This window comes from Eubalaena glacialis, chromosome X, assembly GCF_028564815.1.
Source record: "Eubalaena glacialis isolate mEubGla1 chromosome X, mEubGla1.1.hap2.+ XY, whole genome shotgun sequence".
In the NCBI taxonomy this organism is placed as follows: Eukaryota; Metazoa; Chordata; class Mammalia; order Artiodactyla; family Balaenidae; genus Eubalaena; species Eubalaena glacialis.
The window spans coordinates 36,968,678-36,983,722 of NC_083736.1; the positions used below are offsets into that span (position 1 = coordinate 36,968,678).

A 15,045-nucleotide genomic window follows, 5' to 3' on the forward strand; every position below is an offset into this window, starting at 1 on the left:
CTGATGTGGCACGTAGCTTATCGAAGAAAAGGCGGCACGTATCCCACCAGTCACCAGGGGACGAGGACGTAAATGGCGAGCACAGCCAAGAAAGCAAGCCAGGAAGAAATTGGGTGAGGCTTCGTCCTTCGGGTCTAGGCTTTCTACTCAGCCCTGCCCTGAAACACCCCGCCCCGCCCCCAAAAGGCCCTTTAATGGTATGCAAATGAATGCACGATTGATTACAGATCACTGATACTCAGCACATCAACAGAAGCCATTAATCTCTTACCACGTTGTGATTCAAGGGATTTTCTTCCCTTAGTTCCAGTCTGGCCTTTGAAGCGTCACCATCGTTTACAGGAATTTTCCTATTTAGAAGGACACACCAACTTCATGAAAGCATTCCTCACTTAATCCATCTTTCATAGATTGCCCCAGAATAGACCAGTTTCTAATAACTCCATTTTTCCAACTGCCCTTAAAAAAAAAAAAAATCCTCCCCAATGGCCCATATTGAAAGTTGTCCCCGAATGGTGATTCAACCGTACTGGGAAAAACAAAGGAAAGGCAGGGCAACAGGGATGTGAAATCACAAATACGTCCTCGAGTTGGGTAAGGCAGAAATTCTGCACAACCACGTCACCCTCACGATTTTTTCTCTAGAGAGGCCGGGCAGGGCAGTCTGGGCTCTGCTGTCCTAGCAGACCCTTATAAGCTCTACCTGAGGACAGGCATGAAGTAATACAATGGCCAAAGCCAAAGGGGGGACCTCAAGGCTGGAGTCTGCAAGCTGGCTACATCAATCACTTCTGTGTTACCCGTGAGGACAGGCTTTCAAAACTTTTCCCCAAACAAAGTTAGGTACCATGTCCTACGAAACTGGTTTCCATGGTGATAATGAAGCCATATTTGACTGTCTCTATCAAAATGATGGGGGATACACACTAATATCATACAAATGTCAGCTGCTCCAGGGGAAGCCGCACATCTGTGCCAGGCTGCTGCGGCTGCCCTGGAACTTGTTATCAGAGAGCATCGATAAAGAAAGTGCTTGGTGCCAACTTCCAAATCCCCAGGAAAAAATCACTGACAAGCCGCAGAGAAAAGTTTCATCATTACCCGGAAGAGCAGCTTCAATTATCTACTGCTTAGCTGCCTCTACCCCGCACTCCAAAATTACTGATTAGGAAGCATAACTAACAGAGCTGTCGGGTGACTGAAACCAGGAGCCAGTGGCCTCGCTGAACAGGCGGCGGAGGGCCCAGAGAAACCCTGGGCTTCAATGATGTGAAGGGTGGCTATCGCCCCATTTATTACTGAGCAAACTATTTGTTTTAAAAGCACATCGAATGCCGATCCACCTGGGCCCACACTCCTGACATTTAGAGTTAAAGCAGCATATAGACTGGGATTAATTCTCCTTCTTAATATGAAATAATAAATTAAGGACGAAAGTGCACTGAAAGGCCACTTTAGGGGCTAATCTCTTAAAGGGCGGCAATGCTTCGCTGAGCCAGGTTGCCTGTTAAAACTGTAAATCAAGGGCCGTCAGCTAGGCAGGAGATCTCCCCCCTACCCGCTTTGGGCCCACTCTGGCTGTGAGGACGTGAAGGGGGGGGGGGGAGGCTCTGCTCAGGAGCCCTGGGGAAGGACCCACGCTCTCCCCAGGCCTCAGCCAGACACGCGCATTTACCTGTCGTCGCTGATCCCACACATGCGGACCCTCTCGCTGTTCATCCAGCTGTGAACGTTCCCATACAGGGGGGTTGCTGAAAGCATGTCGTCTTCTTGGATGGCAGCTTTTCTTCAAGCGTCTAGTCTGTTTAAAACAAAAAGAATCCCAGGAGGTTGAATAAAAAAGGAGCCAAAGAGGGAACAAGAGAAACCCTCCTTCTAGGCAATTCATACAGAATGCACTTGGGAAGGCAGACCCTGCTCCATGTTCTACAGATGGCCAGGAGCAAAGGAACCCACCTGAGCCAGAGGTTCAAGGAGGGAGATGGAACTCCCCTGGCAGGAGGCGCTGGGGATGCAGAGAGGGTTCAAGAGCCACAGGCCACACCATTCAAGGTACAGCACATGTCACCCTGCACCTGCCCTTCTCCCTTCCCCTTTCCCAGCCTTTTGGAGAACACACTTGGATTGAAAGCGGATGGTGCTGGATTCCAGGGAGCCCCACATTGATTCTTCTTGGGGCTGAAAGGATTGGGGACGGGGGTGGGGTGTGGGATAAAAGGCACAAACAGTCCGGTGTGGCGGCCCAAACTACTACTCATTTCCACGGCTGCGGCGCGTGTGACTTACAGATGGAGGGTTAAAAAGAGTCAGTGGGCTGGCGAGCCACCCCACCCGAGCCCTAGATTAGATTAAGCCCCAAACCTGGGTGGTTTGGCCTGGGAGCGGCAGAGGGAGGCGGCTGAGTAATTCAATGACGCCTGCTCGCTGGGGACCAGCAATCAGTAGCGAGTGCACAAGTCGTAGCAGCCCAGGCTGCCGGGCTCGGGCTGGGGCTGCAGGTTTCCGGCCCGCGGGGAGCAAGCAGAAGCCACCCGTTTTCCGTCTACCGGGAGGAGGGGGGAGGCTGCTGAGGCAGAGCGGAGAGCCCCGCCCCCTCCTTAACTTCCCGGCCCACCAGCCCCACCCACATCACATTCTAGTTTGCTGCATGAGTGAAGGGTCAGGACAAGCTGCATTTTATTAACAGGATTATCACGGCGCGTGATTTATCCTCGTGCAGGATTTTAATTGCTCTTTGGAGGTTGAGCCGTTTCTTTTGACTGCGCTTCAGCCCCATATCCTGCTGTTAAATGCTGGGTTAATAAGTAGGGGAGCCTTTAATGCCTGGGACCGATGGCCCTAGGCAATTCCCCTGCTCGCAGACTCCCTTGTCCACAAGGGGCGGGGGGGGGGCGGGGGAGGGCCCCCAGGAGGGCCCCCCCAGCCACGGCCTCTTTACACAGGACCCAAACCTGAGTGTGAAACACTGGTGTGCAGCTCATGGGGGAACTTTTCTTTCTCCTCCCTCACACACCCACCCACACAGTTTCCGAAAGCCCAAATGTTCCCTAAGTCGACACATTTCCTTTGTTAGCAGGAAAAAATATGCAAATGCTTGCTTTTACACTTTAGCACACAGAGCTGACTGCCAGGTCGGTTGGGTGGGAGCCACCAGGACTGGGGACTCTTTTTCCGAGAGTGACTAGGGGTGGGGTCGGGGAGCACCTGGGAGACCTGAATCCCAAAGCCAGCCAGGCTATCCCTCTGCATTTCTTTGTCCTAACACAGGCTTTTGTCCACCAGCATCCCCCGTCGGCCCCTATACAGAAGAGAACACCGTCTGTTAATCAAGAGCCGCACGCGCAGACACACAGCGCATAGTTAGAGCTCAACAATGAAGCTGGAGGAGAGGCAGAGATCTCCCAGTTGTGTCCGGCCTGGTGGGATTCTAGAAAAGCTATTTCTTTAGGAAGCGCCCCTTTCTTGAGACAGACTGGGGCATTTCCAGTGGCTGGCCACAGTGCCCCAAAAAGGTGGACTCAGATGGACTTGGGCGTCAAGGAAGGTTCTGTGGGGGGCTCACGGGCTGTTCTTCCGTGTTCCGAACATACAAATCAAGTTGGGGGCAGGCCACCACTAGTGCAGGGCCGACCAGAAGGCACGTTCAGCAAAGCATCCCCTCCCTAACCACTGCCGCCCCTTCTAACAAAAGGAAGACCAAAAGGAAGATGTCCAGGGAGGCCTCATCTAAAAGGTGGAGGAGCAACATTCCTCAGTGCAAATGTCCTGGCCGTGGCTGCAGCGGGAGGGCCACACCATGCCACCCCCTGGCTGGGTGTCATGATGAGATTTGGACATTACACCAGAAGCCAAAGGGTCACTCCATCAAACCCTTAAGAAAAGGATGAGGGAAGAAGCGTGTGTGCCCTCGAAGCCCCAATCTTCTGGTGCCCCAGTCTTCAAAACTTACACAAGCTGCCTCCTACATGTCTCCTTTAGTTGTCACCTTGGGACAAGGACCTCTGAGCACCTGACTGAGGAAACAGAAAGGCCGCTGCCACAATCATCCTGTTGCGCCCTCTCCCCTCCCCTCAGAAAGGGCCAGCAGCCCCCTTCCCTCGAAAGGGCTTTTCTTTAGAAAGGGCGGCCTGGACTTAGCATGAGAGGGGAATGCAGTTTAGAGACACCTCGGACCACTGGGTGCTTTCAAAGCCTCTCCCTGCCCTTCCAGGTCTTGTCTGGTGGGCTTTTCAATATTAACGCCGCACAGATAAATAACACCCAGTGTCAGGATGAAGTGTTCTTACGTGCACAGGGTCAGATGGAGGGTTGAGGCCCCGAGCGTGGTCCGGTGTCATGGGAGTGGGGGCGGGGGCGAGGGGCTGGCCGTGAAGAAACAAGAGGAGGAGGGGCAAGGCTCAGTATTGGATCCTGCTGACTACACCTACACAAAACACACACACACATACACACACACACTTATAATCTTTAGCTGCCCCATGAACTTTTTGTGAACTGTTTAAAAGTGGAGGTCTGTTGAACAAACAGCGGCGCCACTGCCAGCCATAATTTCATTGCAACGAGCTAAAGACTTTTAACTCTTCAGGTTCCGGGCCAAAGATGGACCTGAGCGGAAAGGGCCAAGAAGCCAGGGCCCTGCCTGGCGTGAGGCCCTTCTCCAGAGTGACAGCCCAAATCCTGGGCAAAGGCCATAATGCTTACGCCCCACCATCACTGAAGAACGGGCCCACCCCCCATCTCTCTGGGATGTAGAACTAACTAAGGGGATCTTGGGCGTAAGGGACACAGAGACAGGGTCAGAGACACAGCCATGCTCACTCCTCTTCTAGAAGCGGCTATTGAAATAGTTGGGGGTCTTTCTTACTTTCTTCTTTTTTTTTAACCTCCAAGGAAAAGTTCTTCAAAAGTGACTTCCCTGACCCTTGGCTGTGGGTCATGGTGCAGGGGGCAAATGACGTGATTTAGATGACAAACAGAGCAGGCGCTTTGCTGCTGTATATAAGAGGCTCATCTGCCCTTATTTCTCAACGACCCCCCCCCTTTTCTTCCACAGGTGGGTGATGCTTCTGGAAGCGCCAAGATGCGTGAAGTCAGTCATGAAAAGCACTTTACAAGCACCAACCTGTTTCCAGTGGGAGCTGCTAAGCTACACCTTGGCTCTGGGTTTTAACCCTTTTTTCCAGCAGTGGAGAGAAGGGGGCAAGGATGTGGGATAGGCATGAAGAGGGAAGGTGGCCAAGAGAAGGGGTCAGCCGGGGAGACGGAGGAGCGTCTGGTTTCTGAAGAACAGACCAGGAATTGTGGTGGCTGCCCGCTGAACACCCAGTTCTGGGAGAGACCCGGCTTGCAAAAATGCAGACTCGCCGCGTGGTCTCCGGCTTTCGGTCTGGCCCTAAGGGCAAGCACAGGAGAGCCTGAGTCTCCCTCGACAGACTTGGGCAGTCATCTGGTCTGGGAGCCAAGAGTTATGATTAGCATCCGAGCTTGGCCTGGACACTGGGGAGAAGAGCGTGATTGGCAGAAAGAGGTCAGAGGGACCAAGATTAGGAGCTGTCACCCCAACCTCGGCATCCCTGAGTGAGGGCACCTTGGCCCTCTGTGAAAAGACACGAGGGGGCACACGGGTCCCAAGCTGCACCCACCACCGTTCTGCCGATTCCTGCCATGAAGACACCATTATGGAACGAGGAAAAGGAGAGAACGTTTGTTTTTTTCTTTAAAGGCGACTTCCCTTGGCAGACAACAAACAGGTTGCAAAGGAAGGAGCAGTGGCCGTGAGAGGCTGGCGTGAGTGCAGGGAGGAAGGCAGCACCAGGCCATTCCTGGCACCTCTCCTTTCTCTCCACCCCAGCTCCTCCTGGCACCGGGCCACTTTCCACTGCCTCCGCCCTTGAGGCGGCTGATGGATTGGTTCAAGTCTGCACAGCACGCTTGTCAAGTGGCAGCGACGAAATGGCAAGCAGCGCCACCAAACCATCCCAACTCCACTCCAATACTAACGGTGCCCCTTCCTAGGGCCTCGCTCTCTAGGCACCCCTTGCCGCATCAGGCACTTATCCAGTTAGTGACCAAGAAGACCTGGACAGGTTTTGGGGAGCTTCCGGCTCAGAAGGCCGGGCAGACGGCAGGGCTCCCAGCCAGCATGCCATGTGCCACGGTCCTCCGTAGGCTGGGGACCTCTTCGGGGAAGGGGTGTCCCTCACTGCACGGGCACGGCTGGTTCTCTGTGGAGGACGCGCGTGCCCGCAGTCACCACAGCCTCCCAGCTCCCACTCTCATCCACGGCGTGTCTCTGGGCAGGTGGCCGGACCTCTTCAACTTTGGCCCCCTCATCTGTAAATATTTGGCACCGTGTTTTCCAGAGGATTAAACTGCACTATGGACTTGAGTTCTGCCTGGCAATAGCTGGTGCAGGCCACATCTAACCCATTAAACAGCATCTGACTCCACTAAACATACTATGTAACAAACAAACCCCAGAATGGCTGCATAGTTTCTTTGCGGCAGAGGGAAGGCTGAGGCAGGGACACAGAGGGGGCCAGGGAGGGGTGACCTTCTGCAGAGTGTGTGGCTTTCATGGAAGCCCAAAGCTCATGGCGCGGGAGCCCTTCCTGGGACTGCTCCAAGCGCAGACTGAGTCACACACAGGCACTTCTCTATTGGCGTCAAGGAAGGGAGGGATGAAGAAGTTCCTATTTTAGGACTGGGGGCCGCAAGGAGGTGGGAGATGAGAAAAAGCGGTCCAGGGTGTGCAGCGTTGGGGCAAGTCCTCCTGGGATGTTTTCCCCAGTATGTGTAGCAGTGGGGAGAGGGGGACCCCAAGGATGCCCCCAGGTCGGGGGGAGGGTCGCAGGCTTCCTGGGGTGTGGCTGAAGGAGGTCGCCGACTGGGTCCTGTAGCCGGGCATGGGTGCTGGTGGGGGTGAGGGGGGTGGAGGAGGGTGGGGAGGGTGGGGGGGGGTGGGTGAGAGGGGTGATCCAGCCTGCCCAGGCGCTGTCTCTTGGCACACTCCAAGTCATGGCTGTCGCCGCCTCCAGAGGCGTCCCCACTCACGACCCAAGTTTTGCATTAGTGACAGAGCTGCGGAGCAGGAATAGGGGTGTGGCGGGGTGGGGGACGGGAAACTCACGCGGCCGGCCCTGACCTTTTGAGCAACCAGAACCTTCCCTGCCTCCTCCCAGAGCGCCAGGATAGAGCAGCGAGCCACTCGGGTCAGTCGGGAGTGAACTTGGCCCGCAGCGGCGGCGGCGGCGGCGGCGGCGGCGGCTGCGAGTGGGGGAGGGGCGGCGCCCCCTCCCCCGCCTCAGCCCCGAGCGCCGATCGGTCGGCAACAAAGGGATTTTCTCTCCCACCACACACACCCGCGATGCCGCAGGCTCCTCGCCCCTCCTCCGCCAGGTCCCCGCGCAGGGCCGCCCCCCCACACGCACCCCCCGCCCGACCTTCCAGGACCCCCCGCTCTCTCGGCCAGCCCTCGACCCCAGCTCACCCCGCCCGCGCGCTCCTCTGGGCTCCCCCTTCCGAGGCGCCTGCCGCTGAATCTCTGACAAAAAGCAACTTTGGGTGGGCGCACGGAGAACCCAGGATGTGCGGCGGCGCGCCCCAGGGGAGTGGGCCCTGACTGGAGACCGCTCCGGGCCATCGTCCTGCGCTCCCTTCAGCCAGTCTGGAGTGTTCTCTCCGTGGACGCCTCCCCCACCTTCCCCGATTGAAAGATGCAAGCCAGGTGTAGCCAACTGTAAAAGGGGGCTCGGGGGCTTGGGGAGGGGGGCACCAGCAAGGATCGACCGGGAGAGCCGCTGCCAAACCAGGGCTGCCCGCCACACACCCCCTTTCCCAAAAACAGAGCCGTGGCCCCCGGTCAGCTCTTGGACCAACCTCAGACACTTCCCCTTCCCCGCCCCCCCCACCACGCCAGGCCTCGGCTTTTTGTTCCTTTCACTTTCTTTCACGGTTGTGCCACACACAACCACGTGTGTATGCAAGAGGGGGCCCCATTTGGAAGCTGGTGTCCCTCAACAGGAGGCAGCAGCCCAGGACAGGAAACCTAGGTTGAATGCAATTAATCAACCTTACTCCTCTCCTCCCCGCCAACCCACCCTCCACACCCCCTCGGGTCTGGTCCCTACAGGCTGGGTTCCCACTTGGAGTCTACACAACCTGGAGGCAAATCCAGAATAAACGATCCATAGACCACAACTCTAGAGGGGGTGTCACTGCACTGCAGCCTCCATCAGGGCTTTGTAGAAATAAAGTGAACTCACTGCAAACTCCTCCCCCCACAAGGAACAAGCTATACCATAAGGCTATTAACGACAGCTATCATTAGTACACACAGGAAGCACAAAGGAACTTTTTACGAATAAAAGATGCATAAAACACAGGGTCCTGTGATCTGCACCCGGGCTCCCTGCTGATTGTGTACAGCCTGGGAGTCCTGGGAAGGCTGGGGATGAGGGTCAGGGGAGGACAGGGGCTCCCACTTTCTTTACAAGGAACAATAGGAACCCCACGTCTGTTCATCTTGGAACCCGGAACACCCCAAACAAAGCTGTGGGAAAACTGCGGTAGACGTGGGGGCCCGTGAATTTTTCTAGCTGTTCAGAGCTTAATTACTCCTCCTTGATCCGTGGGACCAGACACGACACCGCCAAGGTTAAAATGCCCCAAACAGCGCCGAGCAGATGTGAGTGAGCTGGCAGACGCGCAAATGAGGCCTGCCTCGGAGCACGATAACAAGTGACTAATACATTGCATATCGTTGAAAGAAAATTATTTTTCTCTAATTTGCATTTGCTTGGGGGGAAAAAAAAGCCAACCAGAGTCCCTCTTCACAAGCACGAGTCTAATCCTGGAAATACAGCCCGGCTGCTTTAAGAGAGCTGGAAGGAGGGAAAGACTGCCAGTGTTTTGGCGTTGCAGGCTTGTTTATCTTTCCGCCTTTCCTCCAAGGCGAAACTCGTTTTGCAAGCAACATTCCTACAGAAAATGGCACACGTCATAAAAAGAGACCAATTTATAGAACTGGCACCGAAGTTCATGTATCATTCCAGAAGCATCTCCCAGCTCCCCACTAGGGAACCCAACTAGATGTAGAAGTCCACATTATAACTCAGAGAGTAGATCTGGGGGCGGGGGGGGGAGGTGAACCCATAATTTGCAGATATCCTGCAAGCTGTACACTCAGGGGCCAAAGTCACACAGAAGGGCAGGATATAGAATTAAGTCAGCTCTAAATGATCCTCCAAAGCCCGGGGGCCAGGGCTGCGAAGCCTTCAACCTTGAGACTGGGGGGAGTGGTTTTTACACCCAGCTTGCCCCAGGACAGCCCAGGGGCAGGCCCATCTTCCGGACCATCCTGAGCCCGCCAGCTTGGACCGGCCCAGCGGGGTATTGCTGCCACCCACCAACTGTTCTCCCTCCCACCCTGGCGCCTCCCCGCAGTGCCTGGCAGAGGACCAAGAACTCAGAGAAGGCCGGGCTGTGGGCATCTAGTTGATTAAGTCACAGAGTGGGTGGCGCTGTGGGCAGACCTCAAGACAGCACCGTTGGTCCTGCAGCTGAAAGGCAAGTGTGCTCTTAAAAACCGGGAAGGCAAAGGGAGGTGGGTAATCAAAAGCCGACTTGCACCCCTCCCCACCCCCATTCACCCCCCTTCGGGTCCTGAACCTACACACTTGTGTTTCCAATCCAGGAAACAGGGCCGAGGGCATAGAACACAGCGGCCGCCTGTCTCTTGAACTTGTCTGAATAACAGGGCCATTTCAGAGGAAGAACAACGGCCTTCAGAGCCTCTGCAATTTCCAGAAAGCCTTCAGTTAATAATACATTCTTTCCAACAGGCTTGCTTTAGGACGGAAAGTTATTTTCCCAAATCTTAACAACCCGGTCACAAGCCGCTGAGGCCCCAGGTCAACAGATCCCGGCCAAACCCCTCCAGACAGTTGACACTCATGACCCCGCAGGCCTTCTCCTGCCACCTCTGCCTAACAAGTTCCCTAAACCACAACACACCAACCAGCGCGCACGTCCACCACGATCCCAGGAGCCAGAAAGATGCGTGTCGCGGGGTGCGGGGGGGCGGGTGCCGCCGCCGAGGGCTCTCTCGCAGCGCATCCGAGGGCTCCCGGGCCAGCAAGCGGCGGCCACCTCTGCAGCTCTCCGCGGGCCTGCATAGTGCGCACTTTGTGTGAGCGCCGAGGAGGCACAGCGCTGCTCGTGCACCAACAGCTGTCACATTATTTGCACTCGCTGTAAACAGCCTTCACATTCCCCCCTTACCACATAGTTAAAGCCAGACTAACAATCCACAGTTAGAGATCAAACCAACAACAGCAGCATTGTGTCTGCCTTCGCACCAAGCCCAGCAGCTGGCAGGTTTCTCCGGAACAAGAGACCCCCCTCCCCCCACCCCTCCAGGCTCCAGCCAAGGCTAGCCGAGGCAGCAATGCGTGTGTCGCTGCTGATTGTTAAAGCAAGAGAACACAGCCATTTCGCGCAGAGTTCTGTGGGGTTCATCAGCTCTCTCCCAGAGTTTCCTCCTCCCAGGCCCCCTCCCCCATTTCCTCAGCTGGGAATAAAGGTTGTTCAGACTCCCAGGGTCCGTTTCTCTGCTCAGCAAAGCGTGGGTCGGCCTGCCCCGGCCAGGCCTGGGGTCCTGCAGCCCTCTCTACCGTGTCCCAGAGGCTAGGCAGCTCGGCACTTTCTGCAGCCCAAAGCCTCGTGTGTTTCGGAAAAACGTCCAACTCCCTGAATCCTTCCTGGTCGCCCCACTGATCAAAATGTCTCCTTTATGATTTTTGGTTAAGTCGAACATTTCCATAATCGTCATTATTAGCGCAAATTACACGCCTAATCGGTCCTTAAATAGATTTTAATTAAATAATCATACAAGGCTCATTTTATGACTTAAGAAAGGCATTACTTTTCGTTATAAACTTTCCACCAGGATACAGAATAATGATGGCAGACAAATACTTATTCTTTGAAAAGCACCAATAACTGATGGGCAGAGTATTGGGAAAGTAGACCCTGCTTCACACCTTCTGGAATCGAAGTGGAGACTAGACAGACCACATCTGCACAACTTTCCTCCGGAGAAGGGAGAGGGGATTTCTTCCTCCAAAGCATTACTTTTGTCTTCTCTTTGGGGCCAGGAGAAAGGAACCCCAAATGTTCCTTTTCCTTGCCCATCTGAAGAGATTTCTCCAGCTTAAAAGTCTCTTCTAGAGACCACTCCTCGCCACCCCCATCTGTTTTCCACCCCTCAGTCTGCTGAGAGCCGTGGTGGAAAGCAGGCAGGCTGTGCTTGTTAAATGCTGTGTAAAATGCTGTTAATAAAATAATAAATACAAAGGATGGAGGCTGCTGGTTCCATGGGTGTTTTGACTGGAAATGCCTTGGCACTTGTCATGTGTTTATGGGAGGGCAGACAACTCTAGGATTTACATAGTTTGGACATTTCTGTACTTCATTTATTCTTTCCTAAATGACGTAGGCCTAGAGCTATTTCAAGTTTGCATTTGTACAGAACTGTTAAATGCCTAAGAGTTTCTCCAATTAAACCAAGTTTTAAATCAGACCCAAGGCTGGAACGTACTGTCGGCCTCGCCCCACTCCACCCCTCTGCCTCTGTGGCTGGAGAAAACAAACAGACACTCAACAACAATCCCCTGTCCTTGCTCTCCCCACCTTCACCACCCCCCCCGGGGGGGGGCACCTAGGGCAAAGGTTAAGGTGTCTTCAGATTACAGGCAAGGCCCTGGCTACACACACTGGAAAGCACTGCAGTTGGGCGCATCCTGGGCATACTCGAACCTCTAAAATAGTGAGCTAAGATGGGGGGAAAACTGCTGGCCTGGTAAAACCCACTGTTCACAAAACAATGTCAGCAAAGGCTGGAAGGCATTCTTTAGAGAGGGACCAGGGACTCATGCCTACTGAAGCTCTTTCAGCACAAAGGCTTTTAGGGGAAGAAGGGAAAAGGAGGGTGGGGGGAGGAGAGAAAGGGAGGGCTCCTGTTTCAGAGCAGGCATCCCCAGAGAGTCAAGAACCAAGTGTAGCTTCAATCAAACGCTGACTTCCCCTCTGGGAGTCTAGTAGGAAACCTGATCACAGTAGCTTACTACCGGCCTGGATCCATACAGGTCTGGTTTTCTTCTCATGCTAGTAATTTTTTAAAATACATATCGATATAAAAGAAGCAATCCCTGACAGACTTTATTGAAAACCACACTGAGACCTCATAACATCCGGACTTAATCCCTATCAAACAAACCACAGCACCTCTGGCCTCTGCAGCGGGCCAGACCCTTTCACCTCTTCCCACCAGGTCTCTCCCCTCCAGCCGCTGCTGTTCCCTCCCCCCGAAAGAATGGAGGGAGGACTTGCCAAAGAGCACCTAGATACCGGTTCTGGAATCAATTCCTAACCATATAAATGATCCCACTTAGGGGGAGAAAAAAAAAAAATCCCAGCCTTTTCATATGGAATCCTTTAAAGCCCAGAATGCAAAGAACTGTAACAAAGGGAAAGAGGAACCCACGGAGGCAGACCTGGAGGAATAGCCTCAGGAATACCCTTGGAGGGGAGCTTAACCTGCAGGTTGGTCCCCAGACACTGGCCTATGCAGGTCTTAGTGGGGGGCGGGGGGCGGGCATCTCAGGGGCAGTAGGGAACGGAGAAGCAACCTATAGGAATCTGACCAGTCATTCAAAGCAATTACTAATCCTCGGGGCCTACTATGTGCCAAGTATTCTTTGATCCTAAAGGTGGATAATTATTCCCAGTCTTACAAATGAAGAAACTTACTGAGGCTCAGAGGCCATAAATAACCTGCCCCCAAGGTCACACAGCTAGTAAAAATGGGCCACGGTCAAACTCAGTCCTGGAGTTGCGGAGAGGAGCCAATTATTGGTCAAATTGTGCCATTCGGAATCCCCAAGAAGTTCGGAAGGCTTCCTTAGCCCTTGTACTCCAACACAGGGTAAAAGAATAGCACTTCACACCTATGAAATTCGGTCCACAAGGAGCCTGGACCCTAGTTTCTCCTACACCCACAAATCTCTTGGTCCATGTGAAGTCTTTCGAAATTTCTGCCAACATCCTACCCATCTCCCTACACTGTAACACCCTGGTGTGAGGCCAGGGATCCCAACAAGGCTCCACTTTCCCCCTCCTCCAGGAGCCCAGAACAGGCAGTGGGAGGTGGGTGCTACTCTTAGGTCTCTGTAAAAAGTGCTGACACCTGGAACTAGAACAAGGCTTGCCACCCTAGTTTTGCCACATAAAGCAATAAATCAAATTATCTAGACAGAGCAAAAGCCCTTTGGAAAGAGTGCCTACATCTACCTTTCCTAGGACTTTAATGAAAAACCCAGGGACCAAAGTGGGCTGGGGAGGCAATTGAGGGGGAAGCGGCTTGCAAGATGCTAGGCCCTCCTGGACTCCTGGGGGTCCCCACAAAAAGCCAAGTCCCGAGACAAGCCAGAGGTTGGGGTTATCTCTCCTCTCCCCAACTTCTCATCCCAGCAGCTCAACATCCCCTCCCCACCCCATCCTCAATTTCCTGGTCTGCCCCGGGCTTTCAGAAGCTCTGGGAACTATCCACACCCGATGCCACAGAGGCCACAGGCTCCACGACCGAGGGCCGTCTCCAGCTCAGCTCGTTGGGAAGGGGAACGGGCAGGAGCGCCGGACACTCAGCCGCCCCTGCGGCTTCCCGGCCCCGGGCGGGTGGCTCCTCCAGTGGCTGAGGCACCGGATGTGTGAAATGGCTCCAGGAGCGCCTGGGGCGGGCCAGGGCCTCGGCAGCGGGAGGGACCGAGGCGATGGCGGAACCGGGTCCTCACCCCTGTAGCCAGCCAAACACGCCCCGGCGGCCCGGCAGCCCCTGGCTCGCAGCCAGTGGCTTTCTCTCTTTTTTAAACTTTCCGGCCTTGGCGATCACCGTCGATTGGGACAGGATTTCCAGCCCCCGCCTTCCCTCCTCCACCCCCTCCGTGCAGGCCCTTCCAACCTCCAGGGAGGTGACCCCCGCCCCTGGGCACCGTGAGTCCCTGGCCCCGGCAGACCCTCCCCCGCCCCCGCCACTTGGGCCACCTGGAGCGAGCCGCTTCCCAAAGCGATCGGCGTCCGGCCGAGTCTGGGACTGCTGCTGCGTCCGGGGAGGAACCCGCAGCCTCCAAAGGTCCGGGCCTGCCCGCGGCGGCATGCAGAACCGCCCCCTACTCTCGCTCTCTCCCAAAGACCTGACGCGGGGTTGGGGGGGGGGAGAGTTTAAGGCCTGTCTTTTTAAAAAAAATTTAACTCTTCAGATGCAAGAATTTGGGTGCCCTTGGCATGGTTATGAGCGCTCGGGTAGAACAATAGAAATGGGGGGTGCCGGAAATGGTGCAGGAAGACCCCTATAACCCTATAAACCTCTCCTCCCCCTTCGCAGTTACTATTAGCATTAAAAGATCCCAGTGCCTTCAATGCAATAGTGCCTGTTTATAACTTTTCCCTGCTGGGTCCCCATACCCTGAACAAGCCCCCTCCTCACGTTTTGAAATCACCAGGGCAAAGATCGCTCCCAAATCTGTGACCTCCCGAAGCTCTTGGGCCTCTCACCTGCTCTACCCCTGGCACCCTGACCTGACTCACCCTCTTCCCCCCAGTAGTTCCTCTGGTTTGCACCTAGACAATAAATTTAGTTTAATTTAGCTTCCGGTCTTTAATTTTAGCAGGTCTCCTTTTTGCATGCAAATCAATATGGCAATTACCATCTAAAAGCTCGCCCAGCCCCGGGTCAATGTAAATTGATCATTGTCCGCCTTCCACAAAATAACACCGGGAGTCTGTGATGCATAATGAGATTATACTGGAAACTGTCTTTTAGATCAAATTATATTTTATGCTGTCAGGATCTTCTCCTAGCGGACTTCCCCGCTAGTCTAATCACGGGGCGCCGGAGCCCATCGGTGCTGAGTGGCGATGGCTGGCCGGGGAGACATGGTTCTAAGAAATAACAAAGTGCGGGGACCCCCCCCCACTTCCAACACCCTC

At 54.6% G+C, this 15,045-nt stretch overlaps 1 protein-coding gene across 7 annotated transcripts in view; it reads right to left on the reverse strand.

Annotated features, from left to right (window-relative positions):
* BCOR (BCL6 corepressor) overlaps positions 1-15,045 on the reverse strand; it is a 113,898-nt gene that overhangs the window by 22,943 nt on the left and 75,910 nt on the right. For all 7 annotated transcript variants that reach the window (XM_061177839.1, XM_061177838.1, XM_061177840.1 and 4 more), the window contains exons 2-3: positions 1,676-1,801; positions 272-350 (exon numbers count right to left, since the gene is read on the reverse strand). In XM_061177839.1, the coding sequence (XP_061033822.1) occupies positions 272-350; positions 1,676-1,761 (165 nt within the window). In that variant the 5' untranslated portion in view covers positions 1,762-1,801. The remainder of the gene's footprint in view (positions 1-271; positions 351-1,675; positions 1,802-15,045) is intronic.